At 33.2% G+C, this 26,436-nt stretch overlaps 1 protein-coding gene across 5 annotated transcripts in view; it reads right to left on the reverse strand.

The window, feature by feature from the left end:
• The window catches only part of Gphn (gephyrin), a 598,126-nt gene that overhangs the window by 336,419 nt on the left and 235,271 nt on the right, over nt 1-26,436 (reverse strand). For 4 of the 5 annotated variants that reach the window (XM_076850343.2, XM_076850346.1, XM_076850344.1 and 1 more), the window contains exon 3: nt 9,897-9,954. In XM_076850343.2, the coding sequence (XP_076706458.1) occupies nt 9,897-9,954 (58 nt within the window). Of the gene's footprint in view, nt 1-9,896; nt 9,955-22,926; nt 23,015-26,436 lie in introns of all 5 variants that reach the window. The other variant, XM_076850345.1, reaches the window with a different exon arrangement.

The following is a 26,436-nucleotide window of genomic DNA, read 5'->3' on the forward strand; positions in this document are numbered from 1 at the left end:
CAACACACAAAACCTGTTATAATTCAATAAAAGTTTATTTTAGGAAACAGATGCTAAAAGATAGCTATGAAACTGAATAAATTAACAAAGGGAAAAGTGGGATTGCTAGTAACAAATTCAGTTTTTGTATTTGAGAATAACTTATTTTACCTTCATTTTCAAAAAATAATTTTCCTCTATATAAGATTCTTGGCTGTTCCACAGTTTTTTTTCTTTCAATACTAGGCCGATGTAATCTGATTTCAGCCTCAATTCTGATGACAAGACATAAGTGAATTTTACTGGGTTTACTTGTATATGATGACTTTTTCCTTTTATCTACTTTTAAAATTTTCTCTACATTTTTTAGTACGTTTACTGTGGTATGTGAGTGTGGATTTAACCCATCAGGGGTTAACAGAGCTTCTTAGATGTACATATTCATGTTGGTAATCAAATTTAACAAGTTTTCAACCATTATTTTCTATAATATTTTTCTGCCCTCTTCTTATACTCCAATCAGGCAAACGTTGGTGTACTTAACAGTGTCCCACATTTCTCTGAGATTCTATTCAATTTTTTTTTATTCTTTTGTTTGTCTGTTCTTTGGCTTCTATTGTTCTATCTTCAAGTTCACTGATTTTTTTTTCTTCTGCCAACTCAAATTGGTTTTGATTTCCTTTATAGTGAATCTTCCATTTCAACTATTATATTTTCAACTCCAGAAACTGCATTTGGTTTTTTAATTTAAAAAAATAATATCTATCGATATTCTCTATTTGTGGGAATTAGTTTTATGTGTCATACCCAGAGTACTGGTAAAACATTGTTTCTGAGTATGTCTATGAGGCCATTTCTGAGGAGATTAGCATTTGAATTAGAATAAAAAGGATCCACTCTCACTAATGGGGGCATGCATTATCCAGTCTGCTGATGGTTCAAATAGGAAAAAAAGGCAGAGGAGATGAACTGTCTCCTTTTCTTTTCTCAAGCTGGAAAACTCCATCTTCTTCTGTACTTGGAGCTCCTGATTCTTTGGCTTTTTAACCTTTGGACTTAATACCAATAAGGCCCTGGCTCATAAGGTTTTGGCTTGAGAGTTGGAGTTATATAATCATCTCCCCCAATTCTCAGATCTTTGGATTTGGATTGATTTATCCAAATCAATCCAATTTATCCATTGGCTTTCCCAATTCTCCAGCTTGCAGATGGTATACCATGAGACTTCTTGGCCTCTATTATCACATGAGCAAATTCTCAGAATAAATTTCTTCACACACACATACACACACACACACACACACACACACACACACACATTTCATATGGATTCTGTTTCTCTAGATACCAACTAATATGCTACTTGATCAGACACTGTCATCATAACATGATGTAATTATTTGTAGCATGGTTTCCTATAATTTCTTCTTTTGAACATATTTATATAGGCTGCTATGAAATCTGTTTATTAATCTAACATTTAGAACTAGTCCTTTTGCTTCTTGCTTTGTTTTCTTTGTACGGAACACATTCTCCTCTTCCTTACATACCTCATAATTTTTATTAAAACTAGACACTTATGTAGTCAACTATAGTACCTCTGGATACTGATTGCCCTCTCCCCTCTCTAGGGTCTTTTTGTTGTTTGCTTTCTTACTTTATTATTGAACTATATAGACTAATGTGCTAAAGTCTACTTTCTACCCAGGATGAAGCCTCTGATATCACTTCTTGGAGTACTCAACCGAGGTAGGCACATACTCACCCTAGGATGGCTATTTCTACTTTACTAGAGAATTCTTTATTTACTGTTAGCTTATCTCTGTTAAGCTATTTGACTTTGTTGTTGTTGTTGTTGTTTTTCCACTACACTATGTTGTGGGACTCCATTAATTTGCAGCCAACTGCACTATGGGTTTAAACAATGTCTTAGGATCAGACTTCAAAGTCTCATCCAATTAAATGCAATAAGAGATAACTTTATAGTCCAGACTTCAAGTTTGTTTTTTTTTTTTTCTGAACCATAGAGGACTCTTTTCAGTCATGTCTTTCTCAGGTTCTTTCTGGTAAATTAGTCCATTTAGTTTATTGCTCTTATAGAGTGAAGATTAGTCTCATTTTAATTGCTTACCTAACATCAAAATTTCCATTGTTTTAGAGAATGTCTTTAGGCTTGAATATTCCCAGATTCTGTTTCAAATAAGGTCAGTTCCTAGAAAAGATCTTTGTAGTAAACTGTTATTATGGACTACCTCTCTCTCTGGACAAAAATCTCTGAACCAGTGTTCTAAGGGTAGAGCTTGGTCTTCTTGGCTTACCTTTCCTGATGTAGAGAAAGTTTCTTATTGAGAGTGATTAGGGTCCCAGTATTCTAATATTGGTACACTTGAGCTAGTGCTTCCATCCTATGAGCAGGGGCTGGATATAGGAAGAAAAACATGATCTTTCCACCACACTGATAAGCAATTTAGCCTTTGCAAGTCAAGAGATGAAGGCATGAGAAATAATGGAGACTTGTCCATCCCAGAAAAATACTATATCCCTTAACTGGGGACTCAGGAAAGCGGGAGCCCCAAACTCTAGGTCATATCTGTCCAGAGTAAAGCTTCTATCAAACTGAATCAGGGTAGGAGAAAGACTCAGGTGTAGCTCAAGTAGCCACCAACTCTGTTCTATCTTATATTTAGTAGCTTTTCTTGAATATATTTCCTTATTTTTTATAGCCTTTATAACAATATCCATAAACTTTAAATGGTTGTTTCTTTATGATTTTCATCAGTGATGGCTGTTTCCTTGAATAAAGGTTTTAAAGTTCCTCATGTACCATTTGCAAATGTGGTTTTACTGATAATCAAAATTTTAAAAAGTATCCTAAACCTCTATTGTGTTAAAATAAAAACACATAGGAAATGTGAAAGTAAAATGGTTATGTAGTAAAAATATATGTAAAAAATATTCCATTTATAGTAGGAAATAAAACTACGATATAACTAAAGACAATTATAAAAGAAAATGCTAAGATGTTTTAATGACTTTACTTATAGACAAATTACATTTCTGAATATTAACACTCATTATTGTAACAATATGTCTACTTTTCAAATCCAATATTAATAAATGGTCACTGAAGTCTATTAATTTTTTTTTAAATTTTATGTTCTCAGGTAGTTGTAAAAATTAAGACAGAGAAGCCATATACCTACTTTTCAGCCATTTTCTCCAATGACTTGCTTAACCCTAACAGTATCACAATGAAAAATCAACAATAACAAAATCTGTCAACCTTATTTAAATTGTAGTAATTTTACATGCACTCATTTGTGTATTTATTTCTACACTATTTTATTCTACATATAGATTTGTGTGAACCCTACCACAGTCCAGATGCATAACAGTTCCATCATAAATATCCCTTGCGCTACCCTTTTGTATACACAGCAACCTTCCTTCCTATTTCCCCTCCCTGATCCTCTGACTCTACCAGTCTATTTTTCATGTCTAGAATTTTGTCATTTTGAGAATACAAATGAATAGTATGCTTTGTAATCTTTTGAGATTTCCCTTCTGATCACTCAATATTATTCTAAATATAGATATAATAACACTTTGTCTAATCATTCATTGATCTATTGAAGGACATTTAGGTAGGTTCCTGGTCTTGTCTATTCTGGCTTAAGCCAAAATGAAAAAAAATCATGTACAAATTTATACACAAACACAGATTTTCATTTCTCTGGAATAAATGCTATACAGTGCACTTGTGCTAGTGCATAAATAGCTTTATAATGAAATGACATGTTCTTTTGCAGAGTGGCTGTATCAAGTTATTTCACATCAGTAATATATGAGTACCCAGGTTCTCCATGTCCACTATATCATGTAATGTTATCATTATTTTTAATTTTAGCCATTCTTATGAAAAAATGTAGTTTAATTTTTTGTTTCCTATATATGTAAATTTTTGGTACAAACACTCAAAAGATCACTGTTTTTTTTCTAATTGGTTGAGCCTTTTACACAATGGAACATTCCTACTGACTCTAGTAATTTTATTTGTTCTAAAGCCTTCTTGGTCTGACATTAACATAGGCACTCCTACTTGTCTTTTTAAAAAACAACGTTTGCATGGTATATCTTTTCCTATCTGTTTACTTTCAACCTACCTATGTCATTGTCTATGAAATGAGTTTTGAAAATGGCATGTATTGGATTAAGAAAACCTACATGGTGTCAAACTGTCTTTTAATTGTCATATTTGGGTTATGTACATTTAGGGTAATTATTATATTTTAGGATTTAAATCTGCCATTTTCCTTTTCATTTTCAACTTGAGTCCTTTGTTTCTTGTTCTGTTTTTTTTTTTTTTTTTTTTGTACTGGGGATTGAACTCAGGGGCATTCAACCACCAAGCCACATCCCCAGCCCTTTTTAGTATTTTATTTAGAGACAGGGTCTCACTCAGTTGCTTAGTGCCTTGCTAAACTGCTGAGGCTGGCGATCCTCTTGTCTCAGCCTCCAGAGCATCTGGGATTACAGGCATGTGCCACCGTGCCCAGCTTGTTCCTATTTTTTATATGCTTACCTTACTGAGGATCACTTGAACATTTATTAAGATTTCATCTTTACTTATATATTGCTTTGTATAATTTTCCTAGTGATTTTCTCTGGATATTACCATATATTGATGTAACTTGTTATAGGAACTGATACTGTAATTTAACATAAAAACCTTATGTACATTTGGGTACCTTTACTCTTTCACATTTGATTGTGTTAAGTATTTACTCCACATACACTGAGTACAGTATCATAGAGTGTTATAATGTTTGACTTATTATAACTTCAAATATGATTTCAAAAATGTCATGAGCAAATACTTTTTATCCATTCTATTCTTTCCACTCTTGAAACTTCATGCCCCCTCCTCTTTTTTTTTTTTTTTCTTTGTTATTTCCTTTCTGTTTAGATAACTTATTTAGCCATTCTTTCAGGGTAAGTTATCTAGGCAAATTCTTTTAGTTTTCTTTTGTTTGAACATGGCTTCACTTTCTATTCACTCCTAAAGGGATAACTTCAAAGCATATAGAATTTGTGGTTGGCAGTTTTTTACTCTAGCGTCTGAAAAATGTGTCACTTTTTCTGTTTCTGCCCTGTGAGTTTTCATATTGGTGAATGTATTTTTCAGTTGTATAACTGCCATTTGGTTCCTTTTTGTAATTGCTTCATCAGTATTTCCTATCGTTTTTTTTCCCATTTGTTTTAAGAGAACTCATTTGCTTGCTGAAGTATTTTTATGGTAGCTGGCTTAAATAACTTGTCAGTTTCAACATTTAATTAATAATTGTGTTGATGTATATTGATCATTTATTCATATTCAAGTTGTGATCTGCCTGGTTCTTGGTATGATGAGTGATTTTTTATTTTACCAAGATGTTTGGGATTTTATATTCTGAGACTACTTTACCTTCTTTCAAAGCAAGTGTTCCCTATATTGTGGAGTAGTTTTTATGTTCAACTTCTTGATGGCTTCAATGACCACTCAGGCAAAACTGAAGCGCTGATTCATACTGCCTATTTGAAGGTAGAAGGTGGAAGTGCATGTCCCTTTCTGGCCTGCTAAGAATTTTCTGGGGAAGTGGGCATCACTTTGCTCTACTGTTGATACTAAGGAGTAGTATATGCTGACCCCTATGATAGGGAAGAGTAGATGATTGACTCATACTATGAGTAGAGTGTCAATTGGCCCCACCTTGTCCAGGTTTCTTGTTGTAGTGAGGGGTGAAAGCTTATGTCCCTGCCAGGTGTCACTGACATAGGAAAGGAAAAGTGGAATTGCAGTGTCTGACTCCACCTTGCAATGTTTTATTTAACCTTCTTTCTGTTTGTTGGGTGTCTTCATCTGCTTAGTTTTGCTATAACAGAGTAACTGAGATTGGAAAATTTACAAAGAACAGAGGTTTATTTCCCATAGCTGGGATGATTGGAAAATCCAATATATGGCAAGGGACTTCTTGCTGCATCATCGCATGGTAGAAGGGCAAAATAGCACACATGCTCACATGTGCCAAGAGAAAGTGGCAGGAGTGAGAAATAGAACTTATAGTTTCTGGCCATATTATAATCAACATTAATCCATTCACCTGTGAGGAGACCTCATGACCTTAACAACTCATATCAGGTCCTAGTACCCAAAACTGATTATTGGAGATTAAGTTTCTAACACATAATATTTTAGAGACATATTCAAACCATAATAGTGGGGATGGAGGCTCTGTTAATCACTGGATACCAGTGACACTACCTGGCTGGGAGAAATAGAACATAGCCTATTTCTGTTGGGATGGTGTTGGAAGATCAACTCTTGCTTAGCACTGCTACAATATTCTGGCCAAAGACTCAGTGTGACAACTGTTCTTCCAGGTGAAAGATGAAAAAATATCTCCTTGGTCTGCCAACATCACAAGGTAAAGGATAAAGAAACCTGTAAGCTGCTTCATGGGACAACAGGAAGTGAGTCAGAAGATCAACTTTAGACTGACTCTGCTAAATCTGTGAGAGAACTAAGTAGTTCCACCATTGATGTTTGGATAGAGTAGGGTGAACATTGTTAAAAAGTTTTTCTATTCTGTTAGGTGCCTCCTGTCTTGGTCTTTTGGCTAGATAAAGAGGCTTTTCTTGGAGCATTTTTTTTTCTATGCCTATTGGTGGTTCCAACTTGAAGTCTTCTTCAGCACCCTGTCCAGAATATATGGGAAATAGTAAGAAAACCCAGGGAACTAACTGCCACGTCATTTCTTAAGTCTTCAGGTTCCTCAACAAACTGCCATTTTCTTTTCACCTCTTAAAAGTTTCTCTATTTATTTGGTAATACCCAGGAAATTTTAGATTCCTGATACAAGAAAATGAATCTAGAGGAATAAGGCCATTCTATCTCGGCTGGAACTGGAAGTCTTTACTTTTGAAATTTGATCAACTTATAATATTATCCAGAACAATTAATACATGAGCCATGTATGAACTAAATAATGGTTTCTGCAGTAAGACACATTGTGGAAGATTACCACATCCGACAAAAATTGAGTTATGTTTCATCAATCAATCACACTATCCTATGGAAAGATACAAATGTATATTTATTTATACATGGTATTATTATACACAGCAAATCAAACTTAAAATTCAATTGTATTATTTAAATAATTTAAGATTATTCAGATATTTTCCAACTACACTCATTATTTCATCCATGTTTCCATTTCCTTGAGACAAAAAAAGATTATATCTGATTTTAACTGAAAATACTAATAATGCCATGAAATATAGACAAAATACTTGTAACAGTTTTTTCCCAATATTTTAAAAAAATAAGACGGCTTCAATATTTTGTATGTTTCAGGGTTCAAACTTTATGACATTATTGTGTGTGTGTGTGTGTGTGTGTGTGTGTGTATGAAATTGAAGAAAAGTAGAATTGATAATATTTGATTTGTTAGATATTTAGGAGAAGATGAAAAAGTTGGATCATGTTTCTGGCTTGGGAAGTCTGAGCATATATAATGCTGATAGAGAGGATATATAATAGAAGGAATACTTTGAGAACCAAGAGGATAAGTTTTAGTTCTAGTGAATTTGAGGTTCCTTTCAGATAATCAAATATTCACTAAATCATTGGATAAATCTGGTAGAAACTCAGAGATACAATTCAGTGATTGATATTGGAATCAGTAATCACATAACAGCTGAGGTCATGCTAGTGAACACAGAGAATCACATGTAACTGCTATATAAAGGAATAACTGTTGACTAAGGTTGTAGCCCTTATGTAGACACATCCTAAAACCAGAGAACTAATATATTCATTTAATTAGTTTAGTTTAATTAATTTTTAGAAATGCGGCTTACCTTTTAATAATGACTCTTCACTAAAAGAGCATTCTTTCATTATGTTTTCTAAAAACAGTTCTAGAGTTGTCTCTCAGAAAATTCCTTTAAAAAACGATTTGTGATGATGCTTGACATGCTTTTTCCATCAATTACTGGTGTTATATCTAATCTTGGTAGCACAGGTTGGCCTCAAACTTTTGATCTTTGTGCACTCTACCACTGAGATACATTCTGAGCTCTTTTTATATTTATGTTGAGATGGCCCCACTAAGTTACCCAGGCTGGTCTTGAAATTGTGATCTTCTTGCCTCAGTATCTAAGTAGCTGTGATTACAGGGGAGCACCAACACCCATGATCTAAATCATATTTTTTGCATCCATTTTTTTCCTCAAACTTCACTGCCACAGTTTTAGTACAGATATTAATCATTTTATGTCTACATTCCTAAAATCTGGTTTCCTTCATTCTACTAAGAATATCTTCTTTGCTGAAAGCATTTCTTAATCATCATGAAAAATATTTAAAGAAATTACCAAGCTGATAATGTTACTTTTTCTCCTAAACTCCTAAATGAGTACATAATAGCACCTTAGGTTTTCAGGATAACATCTAAACTTCTTAACATGACACAAAGCTACTTCTAGCCCTATATTTCTCCAGAACTTATTTATATCATTCAGTCTGGAGCTACATTATGTCATATTTATGTTCTCACAAATATCTCTGCCTGCCTGTTTGCCTGTCTCTCCCTCTCATACTGGGGATTGAATACAAGGTCTCATGTATGCTAGATAGGTGTTCTACTGCTATATTCCTGTCCCCAGAGTTTACCTCTTGGAAAGACTTTTTGCTGATCACCTTTTGAAACAGCCAAGTTACCTTTCTATGTGTTACCATAAAATTCTTTGTTTATCTTTATCATTTAATACCTATTTCAATTGTATTATAAGACAGAGCCCCTTCAAGAAAAATGCACTTCAACTTTATTTCCTATAAATGTTTCATAAGACCCCTTCCCTTTGTTTCTCTTTCTGTACATATAGATTAAATATTCTGAAGTCAAATATTTTTTGAGTAATTATAAAGCATACATCAAGAAGTAACATTAATGTTTCTCTCATCCTTTAACGACAATTACATTTTCTGAAATAATTATTAAATGTCAAATAAATAATCCAAAGTTCATCTTTATGCATTTGCATTTCTAAAACTGTAAAATGAGGAATGTAAATTAGAATCAAGTTTCCTCACAGTTGATTCCTCCAACTGTATGAATTTACAGAAGTTGGAATGAGACTCTTGAAACTTACTTTTAATGCTAGAATTTGATATTGAAAATTTTAATTGAATTCGGCATGATTATTGAAATCTTTATTATGCAATAAAACAACTCAACAACTTAAGAAGTATTGTTTAGCTCTGACTATTGTTATGGAATTGTTAAATTCATATATGAAACAGGAAGTACAATTCTCAATATGTGGTAAATTGCCTTTGGACAAGGGCAACATGCTGTGCTAGATGATTAATATTCCACAGACAGAAGAATATAGTAATGACCTAATTTTCAAGGAATAAGGTCTATTCTTAATTTATTATAACATAAATTTTAATTGAAATTGGCATTTGTATTTTAAAAGGAACCAGGAGATATTTACTAAAAGATTGCTATTATTTTATAATTAGTAAAGGCTATAGGAAAAAGAAATTGCAAAAAGATTTTTAAAAGATAATCTGTCATGTACACTATTGGTTATAATGCTTCTTATGTACATTTTAAAAGAACTGCATAAGAAAGGATTACTTTTTGATTCTCCTAATATTTTTCTCAGAAATGCATTGCAAATGATAGATGAAATCTGATGATAATTTATTTATTATATATACATTTTTAATTCAAATAGAATAACCGGGAACTTAATGGTATCCTAACATACCCAAAGATTCAATGATATATAGGAAAAGCAAGATTTTCCCCAACTTTCCAATAAGATACTAAGCCTTTGTAGAGGTGAAAAGTGCCATACTATACCTTGATTTCTTCTATCTCGTCTGGTACTATCTTGTATGCTGATATAGTCCCACCCAACCTGAAATTAGGAGAAGAAAATATTCTCAAAACCAGCAACAGTGAATTAAAAATATGGAAGAGTTATAGCATTAGCATCAGAGTGCTACCAATAATTGTCCAAGGCCTAGCTGCTCAATAACCAGAGAGAAAAACATTTTGTGAGAAAGTTTTCCATTTATTAGTTTAAAAGAGGTAGATTTAAAAAAATGACTTTTGAAAGAACAAACATTAAGTTCAATTTTTATCCATAACTAAACTTCTCTTATTGATGGTTTTAATAATGCTGAAGCTTCCAGTTTTATTGCTGGTTTCGATCACAACTAACATGTCTCATGAATCAATAGAAGACATGTTGTTTGTCTTTTTGTTTGATTAATTAAACTGTACTTCTTAAAGTAGTTTTAGGCTTATAAAAACTGAGCAGAAAGTAGAGATATAGTCTCTCATACCCCAACTTGCTCCAGTTTCTTATTTTTAACATCTTGAATTACTATGGTATTTTGTCATAATTGATGAACCAATGTTGATTCTGCTTTTTAAAAACAATTTAAACAGGGATATGTGTTTACCTTGCACTGTCAAAGGGAACAAGAAAAGAATTTAGGGGTCACAAATAATTTAATACCTAAAATATTTTCTTTGCCTTGAAATGGAGATGCCATTAATGTCATGTTTATGTTTGAAATAATTTTTAGAAAATGACAAAGATTTCTATAACACCATAAGCCAGGCATGTCATATATGTTATTTAATTTATTCTTGTAATTATCTCTATTGTAAAAATGAGGAAATTGAGACATGGAGACATTTAGCAATTTTTTAAAAAATAACTGAAGTAACTAGTAAGTGAAGTAGTTAATAGAGATGTATACATAAATGGAAAATACATATCAGAATTTGAATACAAAGTATAAAAATACTAATTTGAAAATATTGATTACATGTAAAAATAACATTCTGGATATATTGAATTAAATATGGTATATTATTAAAGCCATGAATCCATCTACTTCTTTTTTTTTTTTTTGGTACCAGGGATTGAACTCCGGGGCACTCGACCACTGAGTGACATTCTCAGCCCTATTTTGTATTTTATTTAGAGACAGGGTCTCAAACTGAGTTGCTTAGCACCTCACCATTGCTGAGGCTGACTTTGAACTTGAGATCCTCCAGTCTCAGCCTCTAGAGTCACTGGGTTTACAGGAGAAACATGTGCTGCCATGCCCCAACCCCTCTGTTTCTTTTCAGTTTTTAAAATGTGGCTACTAGAAAAAATTTAAATAACATTTAGGGCATTTGGAGCTCCCAACATAACTCCTTCAGTTGCTCCAGGTTCTTAAAATACAAGATAATTCACTTAACTTTCTTCAACTTCTGTGCTTACAAAGGAAACTTCTGATTACTCATCCTGAGTTTATAATTATCTCAATATCCAAAACAAGAGCATCATACATAAGAAAAGCCTAGGATATTTCCTCTCACAAATGTAAATTAAAAAACAACAGGAGCTGGGGCTGTGGCTCAGTGGTAGAGAGCTTGCATAGTATATGTGAGGCACTGGGTTCGATTCTTAGCATAGCATATAAATAAATGAACGAAATAAAGGCTAATCAACGTATTAAAAGTTCAATAAATAAATAATACTCTGCTTTCCACTAAAAATTAATTCAACAAAATGATTTTCATTGAAACATTCTAATATTTGTCATTTATTCTTGCGAATGAAACTACTGTTAAGATCTTGACTAAGAATTATTTCTTAGATTAAAAGTGCAATGATTAAATGGTAGAAACAAATTAATTTCAAATTAATTTACTTCATATAAGGCATACTATGGATGTAGTATACAAGACCATGGTACGATAACTAATAAAAGAGAAGTATTAGAGGTTACTAAAATGGAAAGTTACAAAAATTTTGTAAGAGGTTCAAAATTAGCATTTAAAAATACTTTCATTTTCAATTATTAAAATTACTCAACTAGAAGCTAAGATTGTATACATCAATGAAAACATTAGGACAAAAACTATTAAAATCTCTTAGGTCTGTAATTCATAAATTTTGAATTTATTTCAAAATAAAAAATCCTAAAAATACATACCATTATAAAATACACTGGCTTTAATTAACGTGTTCTATAATAACTGTTACATAAATGGAAAAAAGATTACAGAAATAGTTCCAAGTTGTTAGTAAAATAATGATTCAAAGATGCCATGGTGACTTAATGGAACAAAAAGCAAAAGAAAGTTGCTATAATAAACTTCAATTCTGTTCCACAAACAATTTGCTATTCTCTTGGTTAATACTAATTAATAGTATTCAAAACTGGCTTTCCTAATCCCAGGAAGATGTTGGGAAGGTAAACTTCCGGATTAGTATTCCTACATCAAATTCAAACCAATGACAATAGTTTTGACTGTTACAAAGGTGGGACAAGTAATGTGTATGGGTCAACATATTCCCACCTTGATTACAATGGACATGACATATATACATATGCATATAAATAGTATAATAATGAAGTAACAGCATAACTATATGATCAAGAAGCTAAAAATAGAGTAAATGTGAAGGACTTCCATATTATATGAAACACAGAAATGAGAAAGGTGACAAAAGCTTATGTAAATACCAGAAAAAAAATCCCATGAACAAAACAGTCTAGTAAATAAAGTCACAAATAACTCAGTCATGAGCAGTTTATATTTTAAAAAACACAATGTTCAAGAATACACTTATTTCAGCCATCCTTTTTTCTATTCCCTGAAATACTATTACCAAAGTAATAATAAACTTTCCAATTATGACTTTTGACTTTTGAACTGATTTCTGAAAATGACATTTGTATTTTCATGGTATCATTTAGTAGGGATATTCAACATGTTATCTGTATTAAATAGTTATGAACTTAGGTCTAGGCCATAAAATGATTCCAAATTACATTACACTACACCATTCTTTTTATTACACTATACTAGCCATTCACTGATGAACAAACAATACACTCTAGAGGTAGAATTCTATTATACTCTAGTCAATATATAAAAGGCATTACACATTGGAATTGTAGTGGTAATAATATTAGCAATATTACTACAAATATTATACACACACACACACACACACACACACACATATAATTGGGATTCTTTGCATAACGAAATATCTTGTGGAATGGATCCAATTCTAAACACAAAATTCATTTATGTTTCATGCACATTATATACATACCCCAAAGATTATTTCATAAAATATTTTTAGTTTTCTTGCATTTTGACCATGAACCAATGTCACTTGAGATTAGGTATGAATTTTTCCACTTGTGGAATCATGTTGGAATTCAAAAAATTTCAGATTTTGGAGCCTTTTAGGTTTCATATTACAGATGCTCAACTTAATCTGTATTTAGCATTTAATATATGCCATGTATTGTGTTAGGCTTTACATGTATGATGATTATGAAACAAATGAAACAATAGTAATTTTTCAAAGGACTCATATCTAGGAGTAGTAGAACTGGGCTTAAGAAATGAAATTTAAAAATTTATGAAAGGATCATTAAATTTATATGGAAATTCAAGGGACACAGAAAACCATCTTGAAAAGATATTGGAGGATTTCCACTTCCTGATTTCAAGTTACTACAAAGCTGTAATAATCATTAAAATTTGCTACTTGTGTACAAATAGACATATAAAACAATCTAATGACTCTCCCCCCTGACCTCCACACTTGGCAATCTCAAATGTATCTTTTATGTCCTTGAATTTGCCTATGCTAGAACATTTTGCCTACATTTTATATCTGTCTTATTTCACTAAGCATAGGTTTTCAAGGTTGAGTCATGTTGTAGCATGCAGCAGAACTTCATTCCTTTCTAATGGCTAAATAATGTTCCATTTCATGTCTGTACCACATATGTTTACCCAGATCTGTTGATAAAAGCTTTAATTGTTTTATTTCTTTTGGCTATTGTGAAGAATGCTCCAGTGAACACTGGCATACAAGTATCTGCAGCATGAGGCCCTCATTTCAATTATTTTGGATACATGATTAAGGAGGTAGAATTGCTTGGTCATTCTGTGTTTAGCTTTTTGAGGAACTATTTTTCACACTTCCACCAGCAACATATGAGGGTCCAGTCTCTCCACATCATTGCTGCTGTTGGTTATTTTCATTATATTTTTATGATCAAATTGATATGTCTGAAGTGGTACCTCATTGTGGTTTGGATCTGCATTACCCTAATAACTAAAGATTCTGAAGATGTTTTCATGTGCTTAGAGGCCATTTGTCTATCTTTGGAGAAAATTTTATTTAGGTCCTCCACCCATCTTTAAATTTTTTTCTCATATGAGTTTTAGTTCTTTTTGATTCTGGATTTTAAAACCTTATCAGATATGATTTCCAAATACTGTCTTCCATTATAAAAGTTTCCATTTCACATTCTTGATGATGTTATTTTAAGCACAAAAGTGAAGTTCAAATATATCTGGCTTTTCTTTTATTATCTGCATCCTATGTAAGAGCTTATTGTCAAATATAGGGTAATAAAAATTTATCCGTGTTTTTTTTTTTTTTTGGTGATCTTTATGGTTTTAGTCTTACATTTAGGTCACTGATCCACCTTGAATTAACTTTTGTACATAGTGTGAAGTATAGTTTAACTTACAACAAATCAGTTATTTTACATTCATGGGTTCATTTCTGAATCTTCATTTTTATTCCACTCTTCTATAAATCTTTTTTTTCTTTTTTGATTGACACATAAAAATTGTATATATTTATGGGGCACCATGTGATATTTCAGTACAGGTATACACTGTGTAATGGAGGTCATTCTTTGCCAGTACCATACATTTTGATTACTGTAAGTTTTGTAGTAAGTTTTCCGATATTGTTCTTTTTCAAGATCTGACTGTTTTGACTGTTTGAGACCCCGTGAAATTTCATACTAATTTTAGGTTCAGACTTTTCCATTTCTGTAAAAAAAACGGTTCCTGGAATTTTGATAGGATTAAATTGAATATGTAGATCACTTTGGATAGTACTGATATTTTCATAATATAATGTTTTTTACTCCATGAAGAAAGGATGCCTTTCCACTTGTTTATACTTGTTTAGGTCTTCCTAAATTTCTTTCAGCAATTCCTAGGGTTTTTATTCTTCAGATGCTATTTTAAAAGTAGTTGTTTTATTTCCTGTTTGGATTGTTTATTGCTGGTGTTTAGAAACACAAATGATTTCTAGGTGTTGATCTTGTGCACTGCAACTTTGATGAACTCATGTATTGACTCTAGTAAAAATTCATTTTGGATTTTTTATATATAACACCAATTTATGTGTGAATAGAGAGTTTTGATTTTTTTCTTTCCAATTTAGAATTCTTTATTTTTCTTGAGTAACTGGCTATAACTTCCATTAAAATGTTAATGTTTATGAATTCCAAATAATGAAAAAATGGATGTAGTTATAATTTTTAAATGTGACATAAACTATAATGGGAAGGATAGAGAGTGAATCTTAAGAAGTAATATTATCTTGCAAAATGGGAAGGTGAGGTAGCAGAATAATACCCCTCCCCTCCCCCAAGAAACATAACTCCTAATCCCAAGAATCTATAAATATATAAAATTACATGGCAAAGGGACATTAATGTTACACATGTAATTGAGATGACATTATATTCTGAGTTATCCCCATAAACCTACTATACTTAAAAGGTTTCTTTTAAGTGGAACAGGGAACTCTGAAAGATGGCAACATGAGGACTAGGCCTATCTGATATTACCAGATTTGAAGACAAAGGAAGGGGCTAGAAGCCCAAGGAAGGAGGTAGTCACTAGAAGCTGTAAAGGGCAAGGAAACAGATTTTCTTCTACAGCTCCAGAAGAGAATGAAGCCCTGATCACATCTTGATTTTAACTTAGTGAAATTTTATACAGGATTTCCAAACTATAGAATTATTTGAAACAAAATTTTTTAAGCAATTAAATTCTTGATAGTTTGTTATGGCAGACATAGAAAATAAAACAGAAGTTAGCAAATGATGTCTAAAATTGATGTAGCAAAAGACACACTTTGAAATATCAATGTAATACCAGAAGAGATAGCTAAAACACAATGGTGGCTTTTGGGAATCGGCAGGGGAAAAATGACTATTTTCGTGTGGTCATGAGCTATTACAGTATCATTTGATTTTTTCAATATGGGACTATATGTATTACTTCAATGAAAGATAAAAACTAAGTTTAAGGAAGGAAAATTGCAGTAAGCCACCCACGAATTACTTGATGATCTTCACTTAGTATGGAAGCTAGGCTCAGATCCCCAGAGATAGATTGCCCAGGGCACATGGTCTTTATCTCCACTCTACTAGGAAGACCCCTCAGTAGCTCTGGAGATGGCCATGACCCATTGGGAACTGAACAGCCCACCTTCTACCTTTTTTGGTAAAGAACATTCCATGGGAAACCTTTGATGCTGCCCAATATAAATAAAGAAAGCACAGGCTCCATTTTGCTTTTTAGTGTGGAAACTCCATCCCTGTGATTGGCTAGCCCATCCTGGCTCCGTTCTTTTTTTTAAACATTTCCTGTGTTATGTGGATTTTTTGGTCACTCTATTTTTCTTGGCCTTTATTCCACAGCCAGCCCATTCAACCAAAAGGAACCCCATTTCCACTGCCTGTGCAGGACATGGGTGGCAGAAAATACATAAACTAAGGAGACTGTTTAAATGAAAGAAAAATCTGATCATCTACTTTTATAATTTTTGCCAAGAGTGAGAGTGGAGCGTTTAGCTAGGTTAATCCACAGTAGATCGTTTTCCTGCTTTTTATTTTTATATTTTTATATATATTTTTTAGTTATAGATGGACACAATACCTTTATTTTTTAATATGGTGCTGAGGATTGAACCCAGTGCCTCACACATGCCAGCCAAGCACTCTACCACTGAGCCACAACCCCAGACCTTATTTTTATCTTAATCAGCACTTATATTTTAAAGTTTTCTGTTCTTATCTCAAACTATTTGCTCCTTCCTTCTCCATTACGATTCTTGGCAATCTGTGGGTACAAAGTAATGACTAGTTGTTCTAAGAAATTTATAATCTTGATGGAAAAGCAATACACAAACACACATATTTATATGGCAAAATATAAAGATCATATGCATTTACTGCATAAAGACTATGTTTATATAGTATGTGATATATACACATTATATATTACAATATATATGTTTACTGATATATGAGAAATATAAGATGAAATACATTTCATTTTATTTTTTATTTTTTGTCTTGGACTACATTTATTTGCAAATCTTTTTCTTTACTAGTAGGGGAAAACACTTTAAATAAAAGACACATCAGGGGCTGGGGATATAGCTCAGTTGGTAGAGTTCCTGCCTAGAATACACAAGGCCCTAGGTTTAATCCCCAGCACCACTACTAAATGTATAAATGAATAAATCCATCCTATAAAAAAAAGATACATGATATGGCTGGGATTGTGGCTCAGTGGTAGACAGCTTGCCTAGCATGTGTGAGGCACTGATTCTAGCACCACATGTAAATAACTTAATAAACAAAATAAAGGTCCATCAACAATTTTTTAAAAATATTAACAAAAATATATGATAGAGGAATAATAATGTATATTCTCAGAACACTGACAAATTTCTAAAAAGTTCTTATCACATAGGCAAGAATCATACACCTCATTTATACTCCCATCTTTATGAAACTCACTGAGTGCTTACCACTAACATTAAGCTTTCTTTTAATTAATTCTTCTCTAACCACTTGCTTACAATATGAAGTAATCTAGTACAATTTTGGTTTCGCTAGTCTGTCTCTTTACTTATTATCCAGAAAAGGGGTGAGGAGATGTGAAGGGTGGAAAATGTTGTAATATAAGAGATAAGACAAAAGAAGAAATATTTCTGAGGGTGCCTATGAACAAATAAAAACATAGAGGAAGAAATCAGAAATAAACATGTAGAGGACAGAGGGCAGTGAGAAAAAAGGAAAATACTGAAGCTTTGTAGAAAATAAGTACATGTAAATATGGAGGAAAAAATTATAGGAGCACTTAGGAACACATAATGAAATTCTGACCAAGACAAAAATAATTTTCATAACTATAGTATGCATAAAACTTTAATTAGTGAAAGATTAAGGCAGAAAGGTGAGAAGGTAGTGTTATAAACAGCAGGTTTAGAACACTTTATAAGGCTAAACACTATATAAGGCGAGTGGAAACTAACAAATGGAAAGAAAATTATATATCCCATAATTTACTTCATTTTTATATAAAATAAATAATTATGAGTAGTCTTCATAAAGGTTAGGCAGACACTTAACTTAAAGGTGAAGAAAATTTAGTTCACAAATAGAAAAACAAAAACAAACCAAATCTAACGTCAGTAGAACGAAATAACCAGATTAGATCAGAATAAAGTAAAACGGGGATTGAAAAATAATACAAAAGATTAACAAAACTTGAAACTAGTTCTTAAAATTAAAAAAAGCTGTACCTTTAGGTAGACTAAGAAACAGAGACATAATACTCAAACACATAAAATCAAAAATGAAAAGGGAAACATTACAACTGAAACTAGAGAAACACAAAGGATTATTAGAGATTATTATGAACAACTATTATCAATGAATTTGATATTCTACCAAGACTAAATTTTGAAGAACAGAAAATTCAAACACACCAATAACAAGATTGAATCAGTAATAAAAATACTTCCTATTGAAGGAAAGCAGCAATGGGTGCACTGCTGAATTTTACCATTTAAAGAAATAATAATAATTCCTTAAGTCATTCCAAAAATCTGAAGAGAAGAAATTCTTCTACATGCATTGTATGAGGCCAGCATCATGGTGATACCCAAATCAGATAAGGACACAATTTAAAACAACAACAAAAAAAGAAAACTATAGGTCAATACTTTGATGGACACAAATACAAAAACCCTTAAAGAAATTCTAGTAAACTGAATCCAACAGCACATTAAATAGATTCTTCATCATGATCAGGTGGGATTCATCTAGGAACATAGATGGCTTTCATCTAGGAACAATGGTGGCTTTTGGGAATCGGCAGGGGAAAAATAGGATGATTCAATACATACATCAATAAATGTTATATGAACAAAATGAAGTTCAAAAACTGTAGGGTCATCTCAATATATGCAGAAAAAGCATTCAACAAAATTATGTATCCTCTGGGTGAAGTGGCACATGCCTGTAATCCCAGCAGCTTGGGAGGCTCAGATAGGAGGATCACAAGTTCAAAGCCAGCTCAGCAATAGCAAGCGACCCTGTCTCTAACTAAAAAACAAAAAATTGGGCTGGGGAATATGGCTCACTGGTTGAGTGTCCCTGAGTTCAATTTCTGGGGAGGGAGGGAGGGAGGGAGGGAGGAAGGCAGGCAGGCAGGCAGGCAGGCAGGCAGGCTAAGAATTGCTCTACTTCTGAGCCACATACCCAACCCCAATAAAAACTATTTATAATAAGACAACAACATTGTACTAAATTAAGGAAAGCTGAGAGTTTTCTAAGATATGGAATAAGACAAGGAAGCTCAGGTTAACCACTTATACTAAATATAGGTTGGAAGTCACAGTCAGAGCAATCAGGCAAGAAAAAGAAATAAAAGATACTCAAATTAGAACACAAGTCACTGTTTGCAAATGACACGATTTTATACACAGAAAAAACCCTGAACACTACACTAAAAACTATTAAAACTAAGGAATGAATTCAGCAAAGTTTCAGCTTCAAGATCAACATATAAAAACTGTGGCCTTGCAATATGCCAATAGCCAATTTTCTGAATTAGAAAAAAAGATGTGGCTCAGGCGGTAGCGCGCTTGCCTGGCATGCGTAAGGCCCGGGTTCGATCCTCAGCACCACATACAGGGAAAGATGTTGTGTCCGCCAAAAACTAAAAAATAAATATTAAAAATTCTCTCTGCCTGTCTGTCTCTCTCTCCTCTCTCTTTATAAAAAAAAACACAAACAAACAAACAAACAAACAAACAAAAACGAAGTTGAAGCTATCATCCATGAAATATTAAAAACAAATGTTTTGGGCTGTGGCTATGGCTCAGCAGTAGAGTGCTCACCTAGAATGTGCGAGGCCCTGGGTTTGATCCTCAGCACTACATAAAAAAATGAATAAATAAAATAAAGATATTAAAACAATAACAACAATAACAACAACAAATCCAAATGGTTCAAATCCAGGATTTATCACTTAAAAAAATCTATGTGACCTTGGAAAAAATAAAAAAAATTTTCTATTTACACATTATAAAATTGAAATAATACCATCATTTACGTTGTAGCATTACCATGAAGAACAAATGATGAAAATGTGTGTAAGGTTTAAATAAGCAGTAAATTACTGAGTTGTCAAAATTAGTATATACATATGTGATGCACACACATTTTTATTACATGCATACTAAATCTACATTCCCTCCATGAGTACTTTTAAAGTTAATTTGTTAGTCAAACATTCAGATTCATGAATATATTCAACAAATACTTTTTTATTTGCCAAAAAATATACTGTGATTGGAGAGAATAAGATAGGCAATCTTTATCCTCATATAACTTATAATAAAGAAAATAAGTCATTAAACAGACAAATGTACAAGCTTTAATTAATTATAACTGATAATCTAGCAGAAAGAAATGCTTGAAGGTCAAGACCTGAGGTAAACTGGCATGAATTATCCTATACTTCTCTTACACTCTCAACAGCCCAAATATTTTTTAGTACCTTGTTAACAGGCTTCCTTCTTACCTATTCCTTTCATCTTATCCATTGTACAGAATAACAGTATACTGCATTAAATCAGTACCCTTCTGATTTTAACTTGCACTATACTAGAAATATAAGGAAAAAAGCATGCTGCTTAAGTTTGTATCATAATATCAGTTGGCAATGTTCATGGGTCATAAAATATTTTTTAAAATTTTTATAGTTAAAAAAATATGTGACAAGGGCTGGGGTTGTAGCACAGCCCTTCTGATATGGCTTGCATATCACTTGCCAGGACCTAGGTGCATTTCTAAGTCCTGTTGAAAAAAGAAGTGACTAAATAACTGTAGTTTTACATAAGTGTAAGGTTTTACAGAATCACCAGTCACACAGAAGGAGATCTGAAAGGATCACTAGAAAATAATACTCATAAAGGTCTATGTAGCCTACTACTCAAACAGCAAAGAACATAGGGAAATTTTTCCAATTGAAAGGGGTACAATTTAAACAACTTGATAAGAAATGTCTATTATTGATGAGTCACTAATGCTCATTTTTTTTTAAGAGAGAGTGAGAGAGAGAAGGGAAGAGAGAGAGAGAGAGAATATTTTTAATATTTCTTTTTCAGTTTTCGGCGGACACAACATCTTTGTTTGTATGTGGTGCTGAGGATCGAACCTGGGCCGCACGCATGCCAGGCGAGCGCGCTACCGCTTAAGCCACATCCCCAGCCCATAATGCTCATTTTTATAAGGTTTCAAGCACTGAGATACACTTGAAAAAGATACCCCAGAGCCAGATTAGTGATATAAATTTAAAGTAACAAAAAGTTTAATTTAAAAGTTATGTTATGGTTTCTATACTTGATAGATTTATATTAAGCAAACATAGTCAATAAAATCAAGTTGATTCCTATTGGAAAACCCCACTGAATTTTTAAAAGTATTTGCTTGCATAAATTCCAGAAAAATCTATACCTCTATAACTTTTTAGATATTGAAGACAATAACAAAAAGCCTTAAGTTTTACATAAGATGAAAACCAAAAATTACTAATTAACTTGTAAAGTATGAAGACTACAAATCTACAATTATATTCCTTTATTTAAGATCTACATATAAATGTGTCACTTGGGCACAGGTTTTCATCATACTGCATTATAGGTGAGAATGCTGATTACGGCCAAAAATTTACTATTAATGTTATTTGCACAGAAGTGTAGGAAAAACAAACACAAAACCACCCATTAAGGCTTTATAATTGATTCTTATTAAAGTTCATATTCCCATAAGGGCACCATGAAAACTTCTTTAAATAAAAGAGACACACACTATTGTACTTTTACTCTTTTTAAAGAGTAAAAATTAGTGTGAATCACACTAAAAATTAGTGTGATTTAATATTTCTATAGGTATAATTGCACAGAGTGAGTATGGTGCAACAAAGTACTGTGAAAAATACAGTTCCTTATTAATTTCATTCAGTTCTTTAATAATTTCATAGGCTGCTGGTAGAAAATATATAGATTTTATTTATAATATGTATTTTTATTAGTTACATTATTTAGAAAGCCCTGATAAGATTTAAGATAGTATTTTAAAAGGTCTATTTCACACATTCCTTAAGCAGCTGCATACATTATACAAATATCTACTGGCTCTGGGATATCTTTTTCAAGTATTTTGAAGTTTTGAACAACTGATTATAAATTACAATCTATTGACATTCCATTCTGTACCTTACGGATCAATTTGAGAAATTCTGTGGTGAAAGCATTTACTATATACTATTGTAAATATATTTAGAATTCTCATGATGTATTTAAGCCTATGTTGAATGATACACAAGTTAGGTAAGTCAAACCAACCAGGGGGTTCCTAAAAAAAATGATAGATGAAACATTATCCAATCATTAAACAATCTTAAAGGTTTCCATTTCACTTTTATTAGTTAAGGTACTGGTAAGAAACAGATTGCACATGCAAACTAATGGTAGTTAGGGAAACCATAAAGGGATAGGATAGTACTCATAGAGCCACAACAGTGAGCTATTAAACAAGACTAAAGAGGACATTCAAGATATAACCCTAAAATTCAGAAGCTTAAAACAATGAGAACTTATTATCTTTCTTAAATTTGCAGGCTGGTTAAAGAAAATTTGTTCTACGCTGGACTCAACTTGGTTTCTCATTACTACCTCAATAAGTGGTAGTAACGGGGTATCGTAGAATGGGCTTCACAGGGAGTAGCTCTCCTCCAGGTGTCTCTCAATCTTCTCCTGAGACCTATTAATAAAATGTTTTAATGTATTACATTACATAGGCAAGAGAGTAGTATATTACATATGCAAGGGAGTTGGCAGGTACATGGGTACTCATTCCATTAGTAAAAAACAGGTTAAGTGTGGCTGAGGCTATAGCTCAGTTGATAGAGTACTTGCCTCGCCCTGGGTTCAATTCCCAGCAAGACACACACACACACACACACACACACACACACACACACACACACACAAACACACACGGCCCTGGGTTGTTTAATCCCCAGCAACACACAAACACACACATACTCAAAAGCAGGTTAAGTGATCAAAAATCATAAGGCAAGGAAGATCATTACACTTATAACGGGAGGCTCTAAAAAATTATGTCAAAGGACGCCCCTTGAAAACTGGAGTCTGTATTAGAATCTACCATACATTTAAATTATTTGAATTAAAGCACATGTTCACATATAGTTTTCTGTGAGCATCTCAGGGTTTGACGCTTTATGTCTTTTTTTTTGATTGATTGTTCAAAACATTACAGAGCTCATGATATATCATCTTTCAAACATTTGACTCGATTGGGTTATGAACTCCCATTTTTACCCCAAATACAAATTGCAGAATCACATCAGTTACACACTCACATTTTTACATAATGGCATATTAGTGACTGTTGTGTTCTGCTACCATTCCTATCCCCTACTATGCCCCCTCCCCTCCCCTCCCCTCCCATTTTCCCTCTCTACCTCCTCTGCTGTTGTTTAATTCTCTCCCTTTTTTCCCTCCTCTTCCCCTCACAACCTCTTATAATTTTGTGTAACATTGAAGGTCTTCTACCTTTTCCATATGCTTTCCCTTCTCTCTCCCTTTCTCTCCCCACTCTCGTCTTTGTTTAATGTTAGTCTTTTCCTCATGCTCTTCCTTCCTGTTCTGTTCTTAGTTGCTCACTTTATATCAAAGAAGACATTTGGCATTTGTTTTTTAAGGATTGGCTAGCTTCGCTTAGCATAATCTGCTCTAATGCCATCCATTTCCCTGCAAATTCTATGATTTTGTCATTTTTTAGTGCTGCATAATACTCCATTGTGTATAGATGCCACATTTTTTTTTTTATCCATTCGTCTATTGAAGGGTATCTAGGTTGGTTTCACAGTCTAGCTATTGTGAATTGTGCCGCTATAATCATTGATGTGGCAGTATCCCTATAGTACGCTCTTTTAAGATCCTCAGGGAATAGTCAGAGAAGGGCGATAGCTGGGTCAAATGGTGGATCCCTTCCCAGCTTTCCCAGGAATCTCCATACTGCTTTCCAAATTGGCCTCACCAATTTGCAGTCCGACCAGCAGTGTACAAGTGTACCCTTTTCCCCACATCCTCGCCAACACTTATTGTTGTTTGACTTCATAATGGCTGCCAAACTTACTGCAGTGAGATGGTATCTTAGGGTGGTTTTGATTTGCATTTCTCTGATTGCTAGAGATGGTGAGCATTTTTTCATGTACTTGTTGATTGATTGTATGTCCTCCTCTGAGAAGTGTCTGTTCAGGTCCTTGGCCCATTTGTTGATTGGGTTATTTGTTATCTTATTGTTTAATTTTTTGAGTTCTTTGTATATTCTGGCTATTAGGGCTCTATCTGAAGTGTGAGGGGTAAAAATTTGTTCCCATGAAGTAGGCTCTCTATTTACCTCTTTTATTGTTTCTCTTGCTGAGAAAAAACTTTTTAGTTTAAGTAAGTCCCATTTGTTTATTCTTGTTATTAACTCTTGTGCTATGGGCGTCCTATTAAGGAATTTGGAACCCGACCCCACAGTATGTAGATTGTAGCCAACTTTTTCTTCTATCAGACGCAGTGTCTCTGATTTGATATCTAGCTCCTTGATCCATTTTGAGTTAACTTTTGTGCATGGCGAGAGAAAGGGATTCAGTTTCATTTTGTTGCATATGGATTTCCAGTTTTCTCAGCACCATTTGTTGAAGATGCTATCCTTCCTCCACTGCATGCTTTTAGCCCCTTTATCAAATATAAGATAGTTGTAACTTTGTGGATTAGTCTTTGTGTCCTCTATTCTGTACCATTGGTCCACCTGCCTGTTTTGGTACCAGTACCATGCTGTTTTTGTTACTATTGCTTTGTAGTACAGTTTGAACTCTGGTATCGCTATACCTCCAGATTCACACTTCCTGCTTAGTATTGCTTTTGCTATTCCGGGTCTTTTGTTTTCCATATGAATTTCATGATTGCTTTATCTATTTCTACAAGAAATGCCGTTGGGATTTTGATTGGCATCACATTAAACCCGTAGAGAACTTTGGGTAATATCGTCATTTTGATGATGTTAGTTCTGCCTATCCATGAACAGGGTACATTTTTCCATCTTCTGAGATCTTCTTCTATTTCTCTCTTTAGGGTTCTGTAGTTTTCATTGTATAAATCTTTCACCTATTTTGTTAGGTTGATTCCCAAGTATCTTATTTTCTTTGAGGATATTGAGAATGGAGTGCTTTTCCTCATTTCCATTTCAGAAGTTTTGTTGCTGATATACAGGAATGCCTTTGATTTATGTGTGTTGATTTTATATCCTGCCACTTTGCTGAATTCATTTATTAACTCTAGCAGTTTCTTTGTAGACCCTTTTGGGTCTGTTAAATATATTATCATGTCATCCGCAAATAGCGATAATTTAAGTTCTTCTTTTCCTATTCTTATGCCTTTAATTTCTTTTGTCTGTCTAATTGCTCTGGCTAGTACTTCAAGAACTAAATTGAATAGAAGTGGTGATAGAGGGCATCCCTATCTTGTTCCAGATTTTAGAGGGAATGCCTTCAGTTTGACTCCGTTAAGGATGATGCTAGCCTGAGGTTTAGCATATATAGCTTTTACAATATTGAGGTAAGTTCCTGTTATGCCTAGTTTTTCTAGTGTTTTGAACATAAAGGGATGCTGTACTTTGTCAAATGCTTTTTCTGCATCTATCCAGATGATCATATGGTTCTTGTCTTTAAGTCTATTGATGTGGTGAATAGCATTTATTGATTTCCGTATATTAAACCAGCCCTGCATCCCAGGGATGAATCCTACTTGATCATGGTGCACAAGTTTTTTGATATGCTTTTGTATTTGATTCACCAGAATTTTATTGAGAATTTTGCATCCAAGTACATTAGAGATATTGGTCTGTAGTTTTCTTTCTTTGAAGTGTCTTTGTCTGGTTTCGGGATCAGGGTGATGTTGGCCTCATAGAATGAATTTGGAAGAGCTCCTTCTTTTTCTATTTCTTGAAATAGCTTGAAAAGTATTGGTATTAATTCTTCTTTGAAGGTTTTGTAGAACTCCGCTGTATACCCATTCGGTCCAGGGCTTTTCTTGGTTGGTAGTCTTTTGATGGCTTCTTCTATTTCCTCCTTTGTTATTGGTCTGTTTAAATTGTGTGTCTTCCTG

This window comes from Callospermophilus lateralis, chromosome 3, assembly GCF_048772815.1.
Source record: "Callospermophilus lateralis isolate mCalLat2 chromosome 3, mCalLat2.hap1, whole genome shotgun sequence".
NCBI lineage: Eukaryota > Metazoa > Chordata > Mammalia > Rodentia > Sciuridae > Callospermophilus > Callospermophilus lateralis.